The 13,356-nt window shown below is 52.7% G+C and overlaps 1 protein-coding gene across 3 annotated transcripts in view; it reads left to right on the top strand.

Annotated features, from left to right (window-relative positions):
* Positions 1–8,165: 8,165 nt before the first annotated feature.
* BCR (BCR activator of RhoGEF and GTPase) overlaps positions 8,166–13,356 on the top strand; it is a 128,177-nt gene continuing 122,986 nt past the window's right edge. For all 3 annotated transcript variants that reach the window (XM_043557900.1, XM_043557902.1, XM_043557901.1), the window contains exon 1: positions 8,166–9,583. In XM_043557900.1, coding sequence (XP_043413835.1) covers positions 8,272–9,583 — 1,312 coding nt within the window. In that variant the 5' untranslated portion in view covers positions 8,166–8,271. The remainder of the gene's footprint in view (positions 9,584–13,356) is intronic.

Below are 13,356 nucleotides of genomic sequence, written 5' to 3'. Positions count from 1 at the left end.
AAGGGCTGACAGATGACAGATGATGGATGACAGATGACAGATGGGGGTCACATGGCCACATCCTGCTTGAAGGGAGCCCTCCTTTGGCCTCCAGCCCCCAGAGCTAGTGAGGATGAGGGTACAGTCAGGACAGGGAAGGAGCAAGAAAAGGCCCAGATTTTCAAGTTGGTCTTAGGGTAGGTGTTACAGCAGAAAGCCTTGCTGTCTAAAAACCATGTCTGACAATCCCACCTGATGGCACAGTGGTCCAGGACACCAATTTGGGACTCGGGCACGCTGGGTTCAAGTCTGTGACCCCTACTTACTGCTGTGTGACTAAGGGATCACTGTGCCTCTCTGAGCCCTTTTCTCTGTGGCTGTGAGGGGGGAAGCAAGTCACATCTATGGAGCCCCTAGCCCCAGGCTGGGCAGCTGGCAAGGGCTGGGTGGATGGAAGCCCCGAAGACTGTGCAAGTCTCATGGGCAAAGCCATTGTGCCCACAAAGTAAGTGCCTTTGTACCCGCGGAAAAGGTACCCGTGAACTTCCTTAAAGAGTTAACCGTAGACTTGCCATGTGGTCCAGAAATCCCCTTCCTAGGAATTGAAAACAAGGATTCAAACAAGTACATGTGCACACATGTTCAGAGCAGCATTATTCACACTACCAAATGTCCACCAATAGATGAATGGGTAAACACAATGTGGTAAATCCAGGGGTGCCTGGGTGGCTCAGGTGGTTAAGCATCTGATTCTTGGTTTCATCTCAGGTCATGATCTCACAGTTCATGAGTTCGAGCCCTGCATTGGGCTCTGTGCTGACAATGCAGAGCATGCTTGGGATTCTCTCTCTCTCCCTCTCTCTCTGCCCCTCCTGCACGCACTCTCTCTCTCTCAAAATAAAATAAAAATAAACTTACAAAAAAAAGAATGTTGTATATCCATGCAATGGAATATTTACAGCCTTAAAAAGGAGTGAAGCACTAATACAGGCTACAACATGGTTGAACCTTAAAAACACTGCGCTTAATGAGAGGCACCTGGGTGGCTCAGTTGGTTAGACGTCCAACTTCGGCTCAGGTCATGATGTCAAGGCTCCGTGAGTTCGAGGCTCACATAGGGCTCTCTGCTGTCAGCCTGGAGCCTGCTTTGGATCCTCTGTCTCCCTCTCTCTGCCCTTCCCCCACTCGCCACTCTCGTGTGTATTCTCTCTCTCAAAAACAAACATTGGGGTGCCTGGGTGGCTCACTCAGTTAAGCATCGAACTTTGGCTCAAGACTTCAGTTCAGGTCATGCTCTCATGGTTCATGAGTTTGAGCCCCGCATTGGGCTCTGTGCTGACAGCTCAGAGCCTGGAGCCTGTTTTGGATTCTGTGTCTCCCTCTCTCTCTCTGCTGTCCCCCACTTGCTCTCTCTCTCTCTCTCTCAAAACTAAGCATCAAAATAAACTTTTTTTTTTAATTTTTAAAAAGCACTATGCTAAATGAAAGAAACCAAACACAAGAGGTCACACATTATATGAATCCATTCATATGAAATGTCCAGACAGAAAGGAGATTAGTGGTTATCAGGGGCTGGAGAGAGGGAAATATGGGGAGCCATTGCTTAATGGATGTGGAGCTTCCTTTTGGGTGACGAAGATATTTTTGAACTGGATACAAGCTGTATGGTTGCACAACATTGTGAATACACAAAGTCTCTCTGAATTGTTCACTTTAAAATGGCGAATTTTGTTATGTGATTTCACCTCAATTTAAAAATACACTTCTTGCTCAAAGCATTTGATATCCATATGTTAGAAAACTGCCGTTATAAAGTGATTTTGTAAGAAAATACACCTTTTTACAATTGCTGTCACCACTGATATTCATATCTACCAGGTCTAAGCTGGGAATCCTGCCCCCTTTGATGAGTGCCCTTGTGCAGTGCACATCCCGTCCAACCACAGCTGGCAGACCTGGTGCCTGGAAGTCCCCCAGGACAGGGGTGGCCAGTCCATTTTACAATGAACAAATAGAAGTTTGAATGATGTCAGTCTCTTCCTGGTTTCATACTAGTGGGGCCTTCTGACTTTAGAATGAGGCAAAGAACGTAGGCTCTTGAGCTGGAAGACAGTCTCAAGCCTGCTCACAGCTTAAGGGATGTGTGACCTGGAAACATGTCTTCATCTGTGGAGTGGGGGTAAATCCCTGGTCTGATGGAAGCATTAAAAGACATGCTAGAAAAATCCTCCTTCTTACCCCTCAGTGAGCAGGACCAGGGGCTGCTTATACCCAAGGGCTGGTTTAATTTACCCTTAGTGATGTTTGTTTTTTAATATAACAGCCTTATTGACTTATAATTTACCTATCATGCAATTCACTCATTTCAAGCATATAATTGAGTGGTTTATAATGTATTCACAAAGTTGTACAAAAATCACCACTATCTAGTTCTATGACATTTTCAAAAAGAAACTCAATGACCATTAACAGTCACCCCCCCATTCCTCTCACCTCCTTATGCCCAGGCAATCACCAACCTACTTTATTTATTTATTTTTTAAGTTTATTTATTTATTTTGAGAGAGAGAGAGAGAGAGCAGCATAAGCAGGGGAGGGGCAGAGAGAGAGGGAGAAAGAATCACAAGCAGGCTCCTCGCTGTCAGCACACGAAGTCCAACGTTGGGCTCAATCCCACAAACTGCAAGATCATGACTTGAGCCAAAATCAAGAGTTGGACGGACACTTAACCAACTGAACCACCCAGGCACCTCCCTACTTTCTATTTCTATAGATTTGTCCATTCTGGACATTTCGTATAAATAGGATCATATAGTATGTGGCCTTTTAGGATAGGCTTCTTTTACTTAGCCGAAGTCTTTCAAGGTTCATCCGTGTTGTAGTATCAGTACTGCATTCCTTTTTATGGCTGAATAATATTCCACATTCTGTATGGATGTACCACATTCTGAGTAACATGTTATTCATCTGTTGATGGACATTGGGTTGTTTCCCAGAGCCAGTTTTGACACATTGGAAGTTCTGCATTCTGTCCAGCAGAGGGAGGTGTTGGGTCCCAGACTCTCCTTCCAGCAAAGGGAAAGAGGGAAAAGGCAGCCAAGTAGCCTTGGGGAGGGTTTTGCCAGCATCTCCATCTGGGCTCAGGGATGACTGAGAGTGCCTGAGGGGTGTGTGTGTATGTGTGTGTGATTTTTTTTAACACAATGTGTTGTGTGTGTTTGATTTTTAAATAAACTACAGAGCCACATAACCACCATCTATTGGGAGTGATGGGCATGTCTGTTATCAGATCGTGGTGATGGTTTCACAGATGTCAAAACTCATCAAAGCACACATTTCAAATATGCACAGCTTATTGCACATCCATTATACTTTAATATAGATATAAAAATAAAAAACAAAAAACAAAATCTATTTTCTCATTACAAAAGATAGACATTTTCATTATGAAGAATTTAGAAAAGCATAATGATGAAGAAAATAAATGTCACTTGCTACTTGGGGCTTGCAGAGCCCCTGGTGAAGTCCCCTCCACCTGATGAATCCCTTGGAAGGCTCCATGAGCCAGCATCAGCTTCCAGCTTGTGCAGCCAGGCTCTGAGGCCCACCTTGGCTCTGCTGGCCTCATAGTGCCAGGCCCAGGGTACTGCCACCTGAGAACTTGGCAGTCATCACAGGGGCCCTGCCTTCTTCACTCGATCCAGACCTCTCAGGATTCTTGGATCCCTGTCACTTCTCTGGCCAGTGCCTCTCAGTTTCTCTGCCTCTAATTCCCTCCTAGTCCTGTCCCTAATCCTTCCTCACCTAGTCCTCCCAGGGGTTTGGGGAGAGTCTCCAGCCCTATGGCGATAAACACTAACTCTCCCACTGTTCCCACTAACATAACTCTCCCACTTCTGTCTCTGCTTTTTTTTTTTAACATTTATTTATTTTTGAGAGACAGAGAGAGATAGAGCACAAGCAGGGGAGGAGCAGAGAGAGAGGGAGACAAAGAATCCAAAGCAGGCTGCAGGCTCCAGCTGCCAGCACAGAGCCCGACACGGGGCTCGAACTCACAGACCGTGAGATCATGACCTGAGCCGAAGTCGGCCACTCAACCAACTGAGCCACCCAGGCGCCCCTCTGTCTCTGCTCTTGATGGCTCCTCGGTACCCCAGACTCACACTCTCTCTACCTGACTCCCCTCTGTAGATGAGCTATAGACACTTGAAGCCTCACATGGGCACCCCAGTTTCCCCATCACACTCCCCCTTCCTGCCTCCATATCCAATCTATCTACACATACAGAACAAACCTGGAAACTGTACCCCTCTCTAGTGCCTTGCTTCCCCCTAGCCTGGGTCTGAGTCACCAGAACCCCTCACCTGGACCCGTGGCACAGCCCCTGTCCACTTACCCTGCTTCCACCTCCCACCTCTCACCTGTCCACAAAACAAATTTGAGCAAGTCACTCCACTGTTTATGGCAGATGATACTGTGGCTACCTGATTTTAAATTAATTAAAATTATATCAAACTTGGGGCACCCAGGCGGTTTAGTTGGTTGTGCGTCCTACTCTTGATATCGGCTAAGGTCATGATCTTGAGGTTGTGAGATCAATCCCGACATCAACTCCATGCTGAGCATGAAGCCTACTTGGGATAATCTCTCTCTCTCTCTCTCTCTCTCTCTCTCTCTCTCTCTCTCTCTCAATCTCCCTCTCACAACCCTGAGATCAAGGGATGCATGCTCCGTGGACTGAGCCAGTCAGGCACCCCCAAACTAAATTTTAATTTTTTAAGAATGTTTCTTCATTTTTGAGAGAGAGAGAGAACACAAGCAGGGGAGGGGCAGAGAGAGGGAGACACAGAATCCGAAGCAGCCTCCAAGCTCTGAGCTGTCAGCACAGAGCGCAACTGGGGCTGGGGTGGGGGGCGGGGGCCTCTAACCCATGAACTGTGAGATCATGACCTGAGCCAAAGTCAAACACTTAACCAACTGAGCCACCCAGGTGCCCCAGGCCCCAAACTTAATTTTAAATCAAACTAGATTTTTCCAGTTCTTCAGCTGCAGCAGCCACATTTTGAATGCCTGGTGATCGCATGGGGAAGCTAGTGGCTGCTGTCTTGTTCAGTATAGAGTGTAGAACATGTTAATCCTGGTGGAAAATTCCACCAGACACTACAGGCTCAGAACCTTTCAGAGGCTTTTCCTTGCATTTAGAATAAAACCCAAACTTCTTACAATCCTGAAAGGTCCTACCTTGCCTCTGATGTCTCTTCCTGCCACCCATAACAGCCTCCTCTCCTAACCTTACTGTGCCTCAAACATACCTAGAACTTTGAAGTCTCTCTGTCTTTGCCTTCCTGCTCCTCATCTTTAGGACAAACTCAGATGTCACCTCTCCTGGAAGGCCTCCCCAGACCTCTTCCCTGTCCTGGATCCCCACACAGCACATACACCCCTGGTATGGCCTGGCTCTGCCTGTCTTATCCTTTCCTCCCCCACTCATGTCCATCTTTCTCTCCATGTTGTGTGTTCCTCCAGGCCACACACAGATTCCTCTTTTGGCAAGCGCTGGATAAGCATCTACTATGTGCTGAGCACTGGGGAGTCAGTGGGTGAACTGAATAGACAGAGCTCTGTCTTGGGAATTTAGATCTAGCTGGGGACAGATACCTAATGGGGGATTGTATCTGGGCCCCACGTTCCTCCTCACTCCTTCCTCCCTGGGGGAGGGAAGGATGATAAGAAAGCTCTGCAGGAAAAGACCAGAGACCCAGGGTGGAAGTGTTTTCAGCAAAGAACCAAGGATGAGAGGAGTGTCCTTGGGGCCAGAAGAAGCTATCTCACAGGGCAGATAGCCACTATCTTCCGGTTTCTGAGTTAAGTTTGCTTATGTACAATATTGGAGGCGGGGCTGAATTGGGGCCTGCAAACCAGAGAAAGCGACACCCCACTGACAGATGAAGCCCCCTCCCCACCATTCTCCGCAAAGTATCCTTTTCTTTCCCAGGTGGTTAATGATAAAGTCCCTGATGAGCCCACAATTCCCTGCCCTGGAAATGGAGGGGCTCCATCAGCAAGGGAAGAAAGCAGTATGTGCTTTTGGAATTCTCTCTGGAGACAGCCAGATAATGGGGTTCTGGAAGCCTGTCTGACCCAACTCACTGGGTGACCTGAGCAGGTCACCTGAGGAAGGCAGCTAATATTGATCATAAGCAGCTATGTGCCACACCCTGTGAGGTCAGGACTTATTCCCATTTTAAAGAAAAGGTCACTGAGGATGTGAGTACTACTAGGATTCCAGCCTCGCCTGTCCAGCTCCAAAGTCAGGACATCAACTCATTCTGTTTCTTTGACTGCAAAACAGGCTTTACAGGAGGACTTGCCTGCCTTGAGGGGGTTCTGCAAAGTAAAGGAGTTGGGTAAGGGGACAGAGGGCCTCGAAACAGGAGAGAGAGCAGGAGGGTGGAGAGGCCTGCAGAGGGCGGCAGTGAGCTGTGCCTAGAAGCACCTGGATGTTAGGGCCCAAGAGTTTTCCAGTAACCCTCCAAGGCCATCTTCCAGAGCACCAGCCTTAACAAGCAGTCGTGGATGGAGCACCACATACCATTTATCAGGGTGGGTTTCATGTTTGTCCCAATTGGGTGCTTTACACATGGTGCTCACATTTTATATATGGGGGCAAAACTGAGGCTCAGAGAAGGGAAAAGAACTGCTCAGGTCACAAACCTGGAGTGGGGAAGATGTGAACCCCAGCCAGGCTGGACTGGCTAATAGCCCTGGGCTCTGTTTCTTCTAGATTAGATGCTGGGGCATCTCTTCTGGGTGGCACTGGACCCGGAGTGGGGGCAAGATTACACCTTATATCCATGCAGGGACAACAGCCCCCAGAGACAGGTATCCTTGTTCTCATTTCAATGCCAAAGGAAACTGAGGAACAGAGGCAGTGGTGATCAGGACCCAGGCCCAGTTGTTTGGTTGACAAATCCTGTTTCCTCTTCCCCCACCCCAGCAAGCTGGTTTGGGTATTTTCATTTGGTGCCCATCAGACCACCTGATGTGTGCTCTCTGCTGTGTGTTTAATATCTCTGGAGTGCCAGAGATGATTTTGTTTCACTGCTGGCTCTAGACTGTCCTGTATTCCACCCAATCCAAAGACGACTCCCTTAAAGGGAGACTAAACACATAAGCTCTGAGTCAGGCAATCCAGGAAAAACTACCCTGGCCTCTGAAGCTCAGGAGAGGCCAGGGGACAAACATACAGCTCAGGACCACAGGGAAGGCCATGTGGGTGTTGAGTGACCTGGGGGAGAAATTCCTATCGATTATCTCTGCGACAATGCCCTGTGGCAGCTGATGCATCGCCCACCCCAAGCCCACAGTGCTGGGACCCGTTGGCACATAAGCGCTGTTGGTCTTGGCGGCCCAACCTAGCCCACCCTGCTTCCCTAGGTGACCTGCCACTCCAGGCTCTTGTGCGCATAGGGGCCAGGAGGGTGGCCCCAGAGCGCTCAGCCCCAAAGCTGGAATGTGGCTGCTGGGCTGTGGGGAAGTGAAGATCCAGGTGTTTCTGTTCCAGGAGTGCAGAATTAGCCAGGGCCTCTGCGTGGGACAGCTGGGCTCGGCCACCGCCTGGGACAGAGTCTCCCCAAGCGCGGAGACCGAGGGAGGGCAGGGGCTGGGTGGGGGCGCGGCTCCTAGGCAGACCCTCCCCCCACCCACAGTTCACCCCCCCCTCCCCCCGAGCCCTCGGCGCGGCCCCTTTAAGAGGCCCGCCGGGCTCCGTCAGCCGCGCCACGGCCACCGCCCCCCGGCCCTCCCCTTCCTGCGGCGCCGAGTGCGGGCCGGGCGGGAGTGCGGCGAAAGCGGGCCGGGCCGAGCGCAGCCCCTGGGAGGCGACGGCGACTGGGGCGAGGCGCGGGAGCGAGAGCAGAGGAGCGCGCGGGCGGCGGCCATGGGCTAGCGGCGCCGGGCCGAGCGGAGGGCAGCGCCCGCGCCGCGCCGCGCGGAGAAGCCCCGCACACAATAGCGGCGCGCGCAGCCCCGCGCCCTTCCCCCGCCCTCGCGCGCGCCCGCCCCCCTCGCGCGCGCCCTCCCCCGCGCCCCGCGCCGCCCCGGGGAGCCGAGCCCGCCGCCTCACCTGCAGCCCGGGAGGGGGCGGGCATTGTTCGGCCGCCGCCGCCGCCACCGCTGCGCGGGGACATGGGGGCCGCCCGGCGCCTGGGGCCGGGCCTGGAGAGGTCGCCGAGCCGCCGCTGAGGCGGGCCCTGCGCGCAGCCGGGCGGTGCAGGTGAGGCCGGCCGCGCCATGGTGGACCCTGTGGGCTTCGCTGAGGCGTGGAAGGCGCAGTTCCCGGACTCGGAGCCGCCGCGCATGGAGCTGCGCTCGGTGGGCGACATCGAGCAGGAACTGGAGCGCTGCAAGGCCTCCATCCGGCGCCTGGAGCAGGAGGTGAACCAGGAGCGCTTCCGCATGATCTACCTGCAGACGCTGCTGGCCAAGGAGAAGAAGAGCTACGACCGGCAGCGCTGGGGCTTCCGACGCGCGGCGCAACCCCCCGACGGCGCCGCCGAGCCCCGCGCGTCCGCACAGCGCCCGCCGCCCGCGCCCGCCGACGGCGCCGACCCGCCGCCCGCCGAGGAGCCCGAGGCCCGACCCGACGGAGAGGGCTCCCCGAGCAAGGGCAGGCCCGGGGCCGCCCGCAGGCCCGGAGCCGCCGCGACCGCGGACCGGGAAGACCGCGGGCCCCCCACCAGCGTGGCGGCCCTCAGGTCCAACTTTGAGAGGATCCGCAAGGGCCACGGCCAGCCCGGAGCCGCGGACACCGAGAAGCCCTTCTACGTAAACGTCGAGTTTCACCATGAGCGCGGTCTGGTGAAGGTCAACGACAAAGAAGTGTCCGACCGGATCAGCTCCCTGGGCAGCCAAGCGATGCAGATGGAGCGTAAGAAGTCCCAGCACGGCACCGGGCCGAGCCTGGGGGACGCACCCAGGTCCTCTAACCGGGGCCGTACCTCGGAGAGCAGCTGCGGCCTCGACGGCGACTACGAGGACGCGGAGCTGAACCCCCGCTTCCTGAAGGACAACCTGATCAATGCCAACGGCGGCAGCAGACCCCCTTGGCCGCCCCTGGAGTACCAGCCCTACCAGAGCATCTACGTTGGGGGTATGATGATGGAAGGGGAGGGCAAGGGCCCGCTCCTGCGTAGCCAGAGCACCTCGGAGCAGGAGAAGCGCCTTACCTGGCCCCGCAGGTCCTACTCCCCTCGGAGCTTTGAGGACAGCGGAGGGGGCTACACGCCAGATTGCAGCTCCAACGAGAACCTCACCTCCAGTGAGGAGGACTTCTCCTCCGGCCAGTCCAGCCGTGTGTCCCCCAGCCCCACCACCTACCGCATGTTTCGAGACAAGAGCCGGTCACCCTCACAGAACTCACAGCAATCCTTTGACAGCAGCAGCCCCCCGACGCCGCAGTGCCAGAAGCGGCACCGGCAGGGCCAGGTCATCGTGTCGGAGGCCACCATCGTGGGCGTCCGCAAGACCGGGCAGATCTGGCCCAGCGATGGGGACAGCTTGTCCAGCAGGCTGCCTCAGGATGGCACCTTCCATGGAGATGCAGGTGGGTACCTCCACCACCTTGGGTGGGCACACCTGCCCTCTGGCTGGAAACGATTGAAAAGAAAAGGGGTCGTTGGCCAAGGGAGAAATAGGTAGATAACCTTTTTTGGATTGATTTTCACGCTGGACAGGAAGGATTCATGCTCTTCTTGTGCCTGAACAAACGCCATCCCCCCACTTTCTCCTGAATGCCGATTCCCAGTGTTTGGACTGCAGTTGGGTTGGAAGGGGCGGTGTGTGGGAATGGTAGGCGGCTGTTCCTTTGGTTCTGGAGTGGTGTGCTTCTTGTGGGAGTACTCTCTGGGTTGGGACCATGGTGCCCTGGGCAGTGATCTCCTTGCCTTTGATCATGCTACTCTAGGCAGGGGGGATGGTATTAAGTGGGGGCCATCTCTGCTGTCTGGAATGGGTGTTTTCAGTAGGGATTGATCTGTGTCTTGGGAATTCCCTGCCACCCCAACTGTTCCTGACCTGGAAGAGTTACAAGACACGTCTGGAGAACCCAAGATGTGCTAGCTGCTCCCAGGCCATAGAAAGTGTCAGGTTCGCTTGCTAACCGTCGGCCCGAATGCAAGTCAGAGCAGGTGAAAATAGGAATTAGGAGGAAGTGAGGTGACAGGCAGTTCTGACTCAGTGGGCCACTGCAAATCGACAGGGGTAAAGATTTTATCCAGGGCTGAAGCACAGCCACACCTGTTCTGATTTGCCTGGCTTTGATGGCAGACATCACCCATCATTACTCATCCATAGGCTCCTGTGTGCATCATACCCCCGCTTCATTTTCTGATCCTTCAGTGCACTCTTGCTTCCTTGGCTTCCCGAGGATGAGTATACACTGGTGCTCATTTTCGCCTCCTAATCCGTGGTCTGACTCTTGGGATCAAACCCATAGAATTGTGTATATAACTTTGGGGGTGATGGGACTGGGTTTTAAGATCCAGGCACAGTTTGTAAGATTGGAGTAAGAAGAGGGTGGGGCGGGTGTGGGGTTTGGATGGGCTGTGTGTGTGTGTGTGTGTGTGTGTGTGTGTGGCTGTGGGGAATCTCTTGGAGTCCCAGTCCCTGTTGGGCTGATCTGGTTTTCTGCTCCATTGATTTTTCTTTTTCTGCTGATGGAGTTGTATGTGCTTCGGTCCTGAGAATCCTCTTGAAACAAGTAAGGCTATTTTTGGCTCTGTCAAGAGGCCTTTTTGTGATCAGTGCTCTGTCCTGTTTGTTTTAGATACAGCCAGTTGCTGATCTTCCATTTGCAGCTTGGGGTGGCTGCGGCCTGCTGCTCAGACCTGTGGCCGGACCCAGTTGCATCCCCTGGGTCCCTTGCTGGGGGTGGAAGGCTGTAGTATTTAGAAGCCTGCTTTGCAGGCAGAGCGGTTCCTCTGGGGTCTGGAGGATTGCCCTGTGGTCACCGGGCACCAGCCTTGTCTGGCCAGCTGTCGACGGAGCCAGCCAGCTTGAACTGGCCGGGATCCCGCACCGGGATGCGGGAGAACGTGCTCAATAAAGAAAATGAGAGGTTTTCATGGAGACCTGCAATCTGAACTGTATTCTCTTACTGATGGTGAATTCTGAGTTTCCAGAAAGTGGGGACCAGTCGGACCGAATGTGTTCTCAGTAGGTTGCCCTTTGGGCTCTCTTCCGCTTCTCTTCGACTCCTCTGGGCTCTCTCTCATACAGCTGCTGCCAGCGTGAGACCCTGGCTCTGTGTGTAACCCACGGTAGGCTCTCAGAAAATGGCTGCAGGGTTAATTTTACAACTCGGACCCCACTCTGAGGACTTTCTGGATCTTTCTCTGAATGTCTTCAAGGCCCCATGTTTTCTCTCCTGTTAGGTTTTAGCTCTGGGAGTCTTCAGCTCTGTGCTCAGCACTCCTCTGAGGGTAGTGGCTGGAGGGGAAGGAGGGAACCTGTGCTGGCAAAGCCATCTGTCTCTTTCCAAACTGTTTACTGATGTTCTTTAGACAGCCGTGGGGCCTGCTGGCCAGGGCTGCGCCCTGCAGAGGGACAAAGAGGAAAATCACAGCGTGGAAGGGAGTGGAAGCACCCTAATTTTTCACAGCAGCAGCAGACATGGAGACCCGGATCTAATAGCCTCAGCATCCCTTTGGATGTGTGTGCTCTCATATTTTTGAGTTGAGGGCCCCTGGTGTCGAGGGAAGAAGCTGAAATGACCACCTGCCACTTTGTGCCAGGCATGAGGACGGTGTGCCTCATGCAGGGCCCCTCGCAGGCTCTTACATCACCCTGTGATGGGTCTGCCCAACCATAGCTGAAGATGAAACCAGGAAGTGGCAGAGCTAGGATTCCAGGGGTTCCGGGTCCCTGCGGGAATGCAAATGCGTTCCTTCTGGAACGTGGCCACCTTAGGGTGTTCTCTGCATCGCCCTACACTGAACCTGAAAATCATGACTGGATTGGTCCAGGGGTGCTTCCCCTGCACACACTCAGGGCCCACCAGCCGTGAGCCCTGCTGTGTGCGAGCCCTTCCCTTTCTACCATGCAGGCGACATAGAAAGAGAGAGTGTAGTCCTTGCCATCCGGGAGCTTACAGGTTAATGGGAGACAGGAGCACACACATACATCGTTTATGTGTTCAGAGAGAGTGAGATCAGGGAAGCTTCCGGAGGCAGCAGAACTGGAGAGAGGCCTCACCTGTCCGTACATGTCTAGTGGCAAAGAGTGGGGAAAGCTGGCTGCCCTGAGGAGTGGTGGGAGCAAAGGCTCTGGGGTACCCATGTCAGCCCTCTAACTCTGGACTGTGGTGTTTTATTTATTTATTTATTTTTTACTGTGATAAAAGACACATAACTGAATTTACCATCTTAACCCATTTTAGCCATTTTTACATGTCTAGTTCAGTGGCATTAAACATATACTGCTGTGTAACCATTTCCACCATCCATTTCCAGAACTCTTTTCATCTTCCCCAACTGAAACTCTCTCCCTCCTGAACGGCAGCTCCCCATTTCCTCTCCTTGAGCTTCTAAAAACCACCACTGTGCTTTCTGTTTCTATGATTTGACTACTCTTAGTACCTCATATAAACGAAATCACACTGGATCTGTTCCTCTGTGTCTGGCTTATTTCACTTAGCATAGTATCCTCAAGGTTCATCCCCATGGTAGAACAGACCGTGTTGTATTTTGAAGGCAGGGATCCCTGGTTCATTTCCGGATCTCCCAGGAAGCCTGGCTCAGAGCCGTACACATAGCACTTACTGGAAGATCCCTTCTGCCTTTTCACAGCTACAGGGTTAGGTTGTGGATTTGAGAAGTTAGGAAGCATCTTACCTCCTGTATTTGTCTCTAACTCCATCCCTGTCCTTGAACTTCCCTTTCTGAGACCTTTGGTGAGCCCTTTCACAAGAGAGACCAGACAACCCAAGAGCCTTTACTCTTCTGGTCTGAGGAATTCTTTTTTTTTTTTTTTTTTTTAAGATTTTAAAATTATTTTTAAGTAATCTCTGTACCTAATGAGAGGCTTGAACTTATAACCCCAAGATCAAGAGTCACACACTCTGCCAACTGAGTCAGCCAGGCGCCCTGCAGGTCTGAGGAATTCTTGATCTGAACACTCAGCCCCGGTGTCCCTCGGCCCCTTTCCAAGTATCATTTGTGAGATCTGACCCCATGTCTTATGTTTCTTTATGGGCTTTCATGTGAGTTGCTGCCCTATGTGTTCACATCTCTGTTAAGCAGTTTAATTTTCTCTTTGGATTGTGGCAGTGTGGTGTCACCAGAATGATCATTGCTTTGTTTTTCCCTTGGGTGATTGAAT

Source organism: Prionailurus bengalensis, chromosome D3 (genome assembly GCF_016509475.1).
Source record: "Prionailurus bengalensis isolate Pbe53 chromosome D3, Fcat_Pben_1.1_paternal_pri, whole genome shotgun sequence".
Taxonomy (NCBI): Eukaryota; Metazoa; Chordata; class Mammalia; order Carnivora; family Felidae; genus Prionailurus; species Prionailurus bengalensis.
The sequence above is the reverse complement of the archived record's forward strand: the minus strand, read 5'-3'. Positions and strand labels throughout refer to the sequence as shown.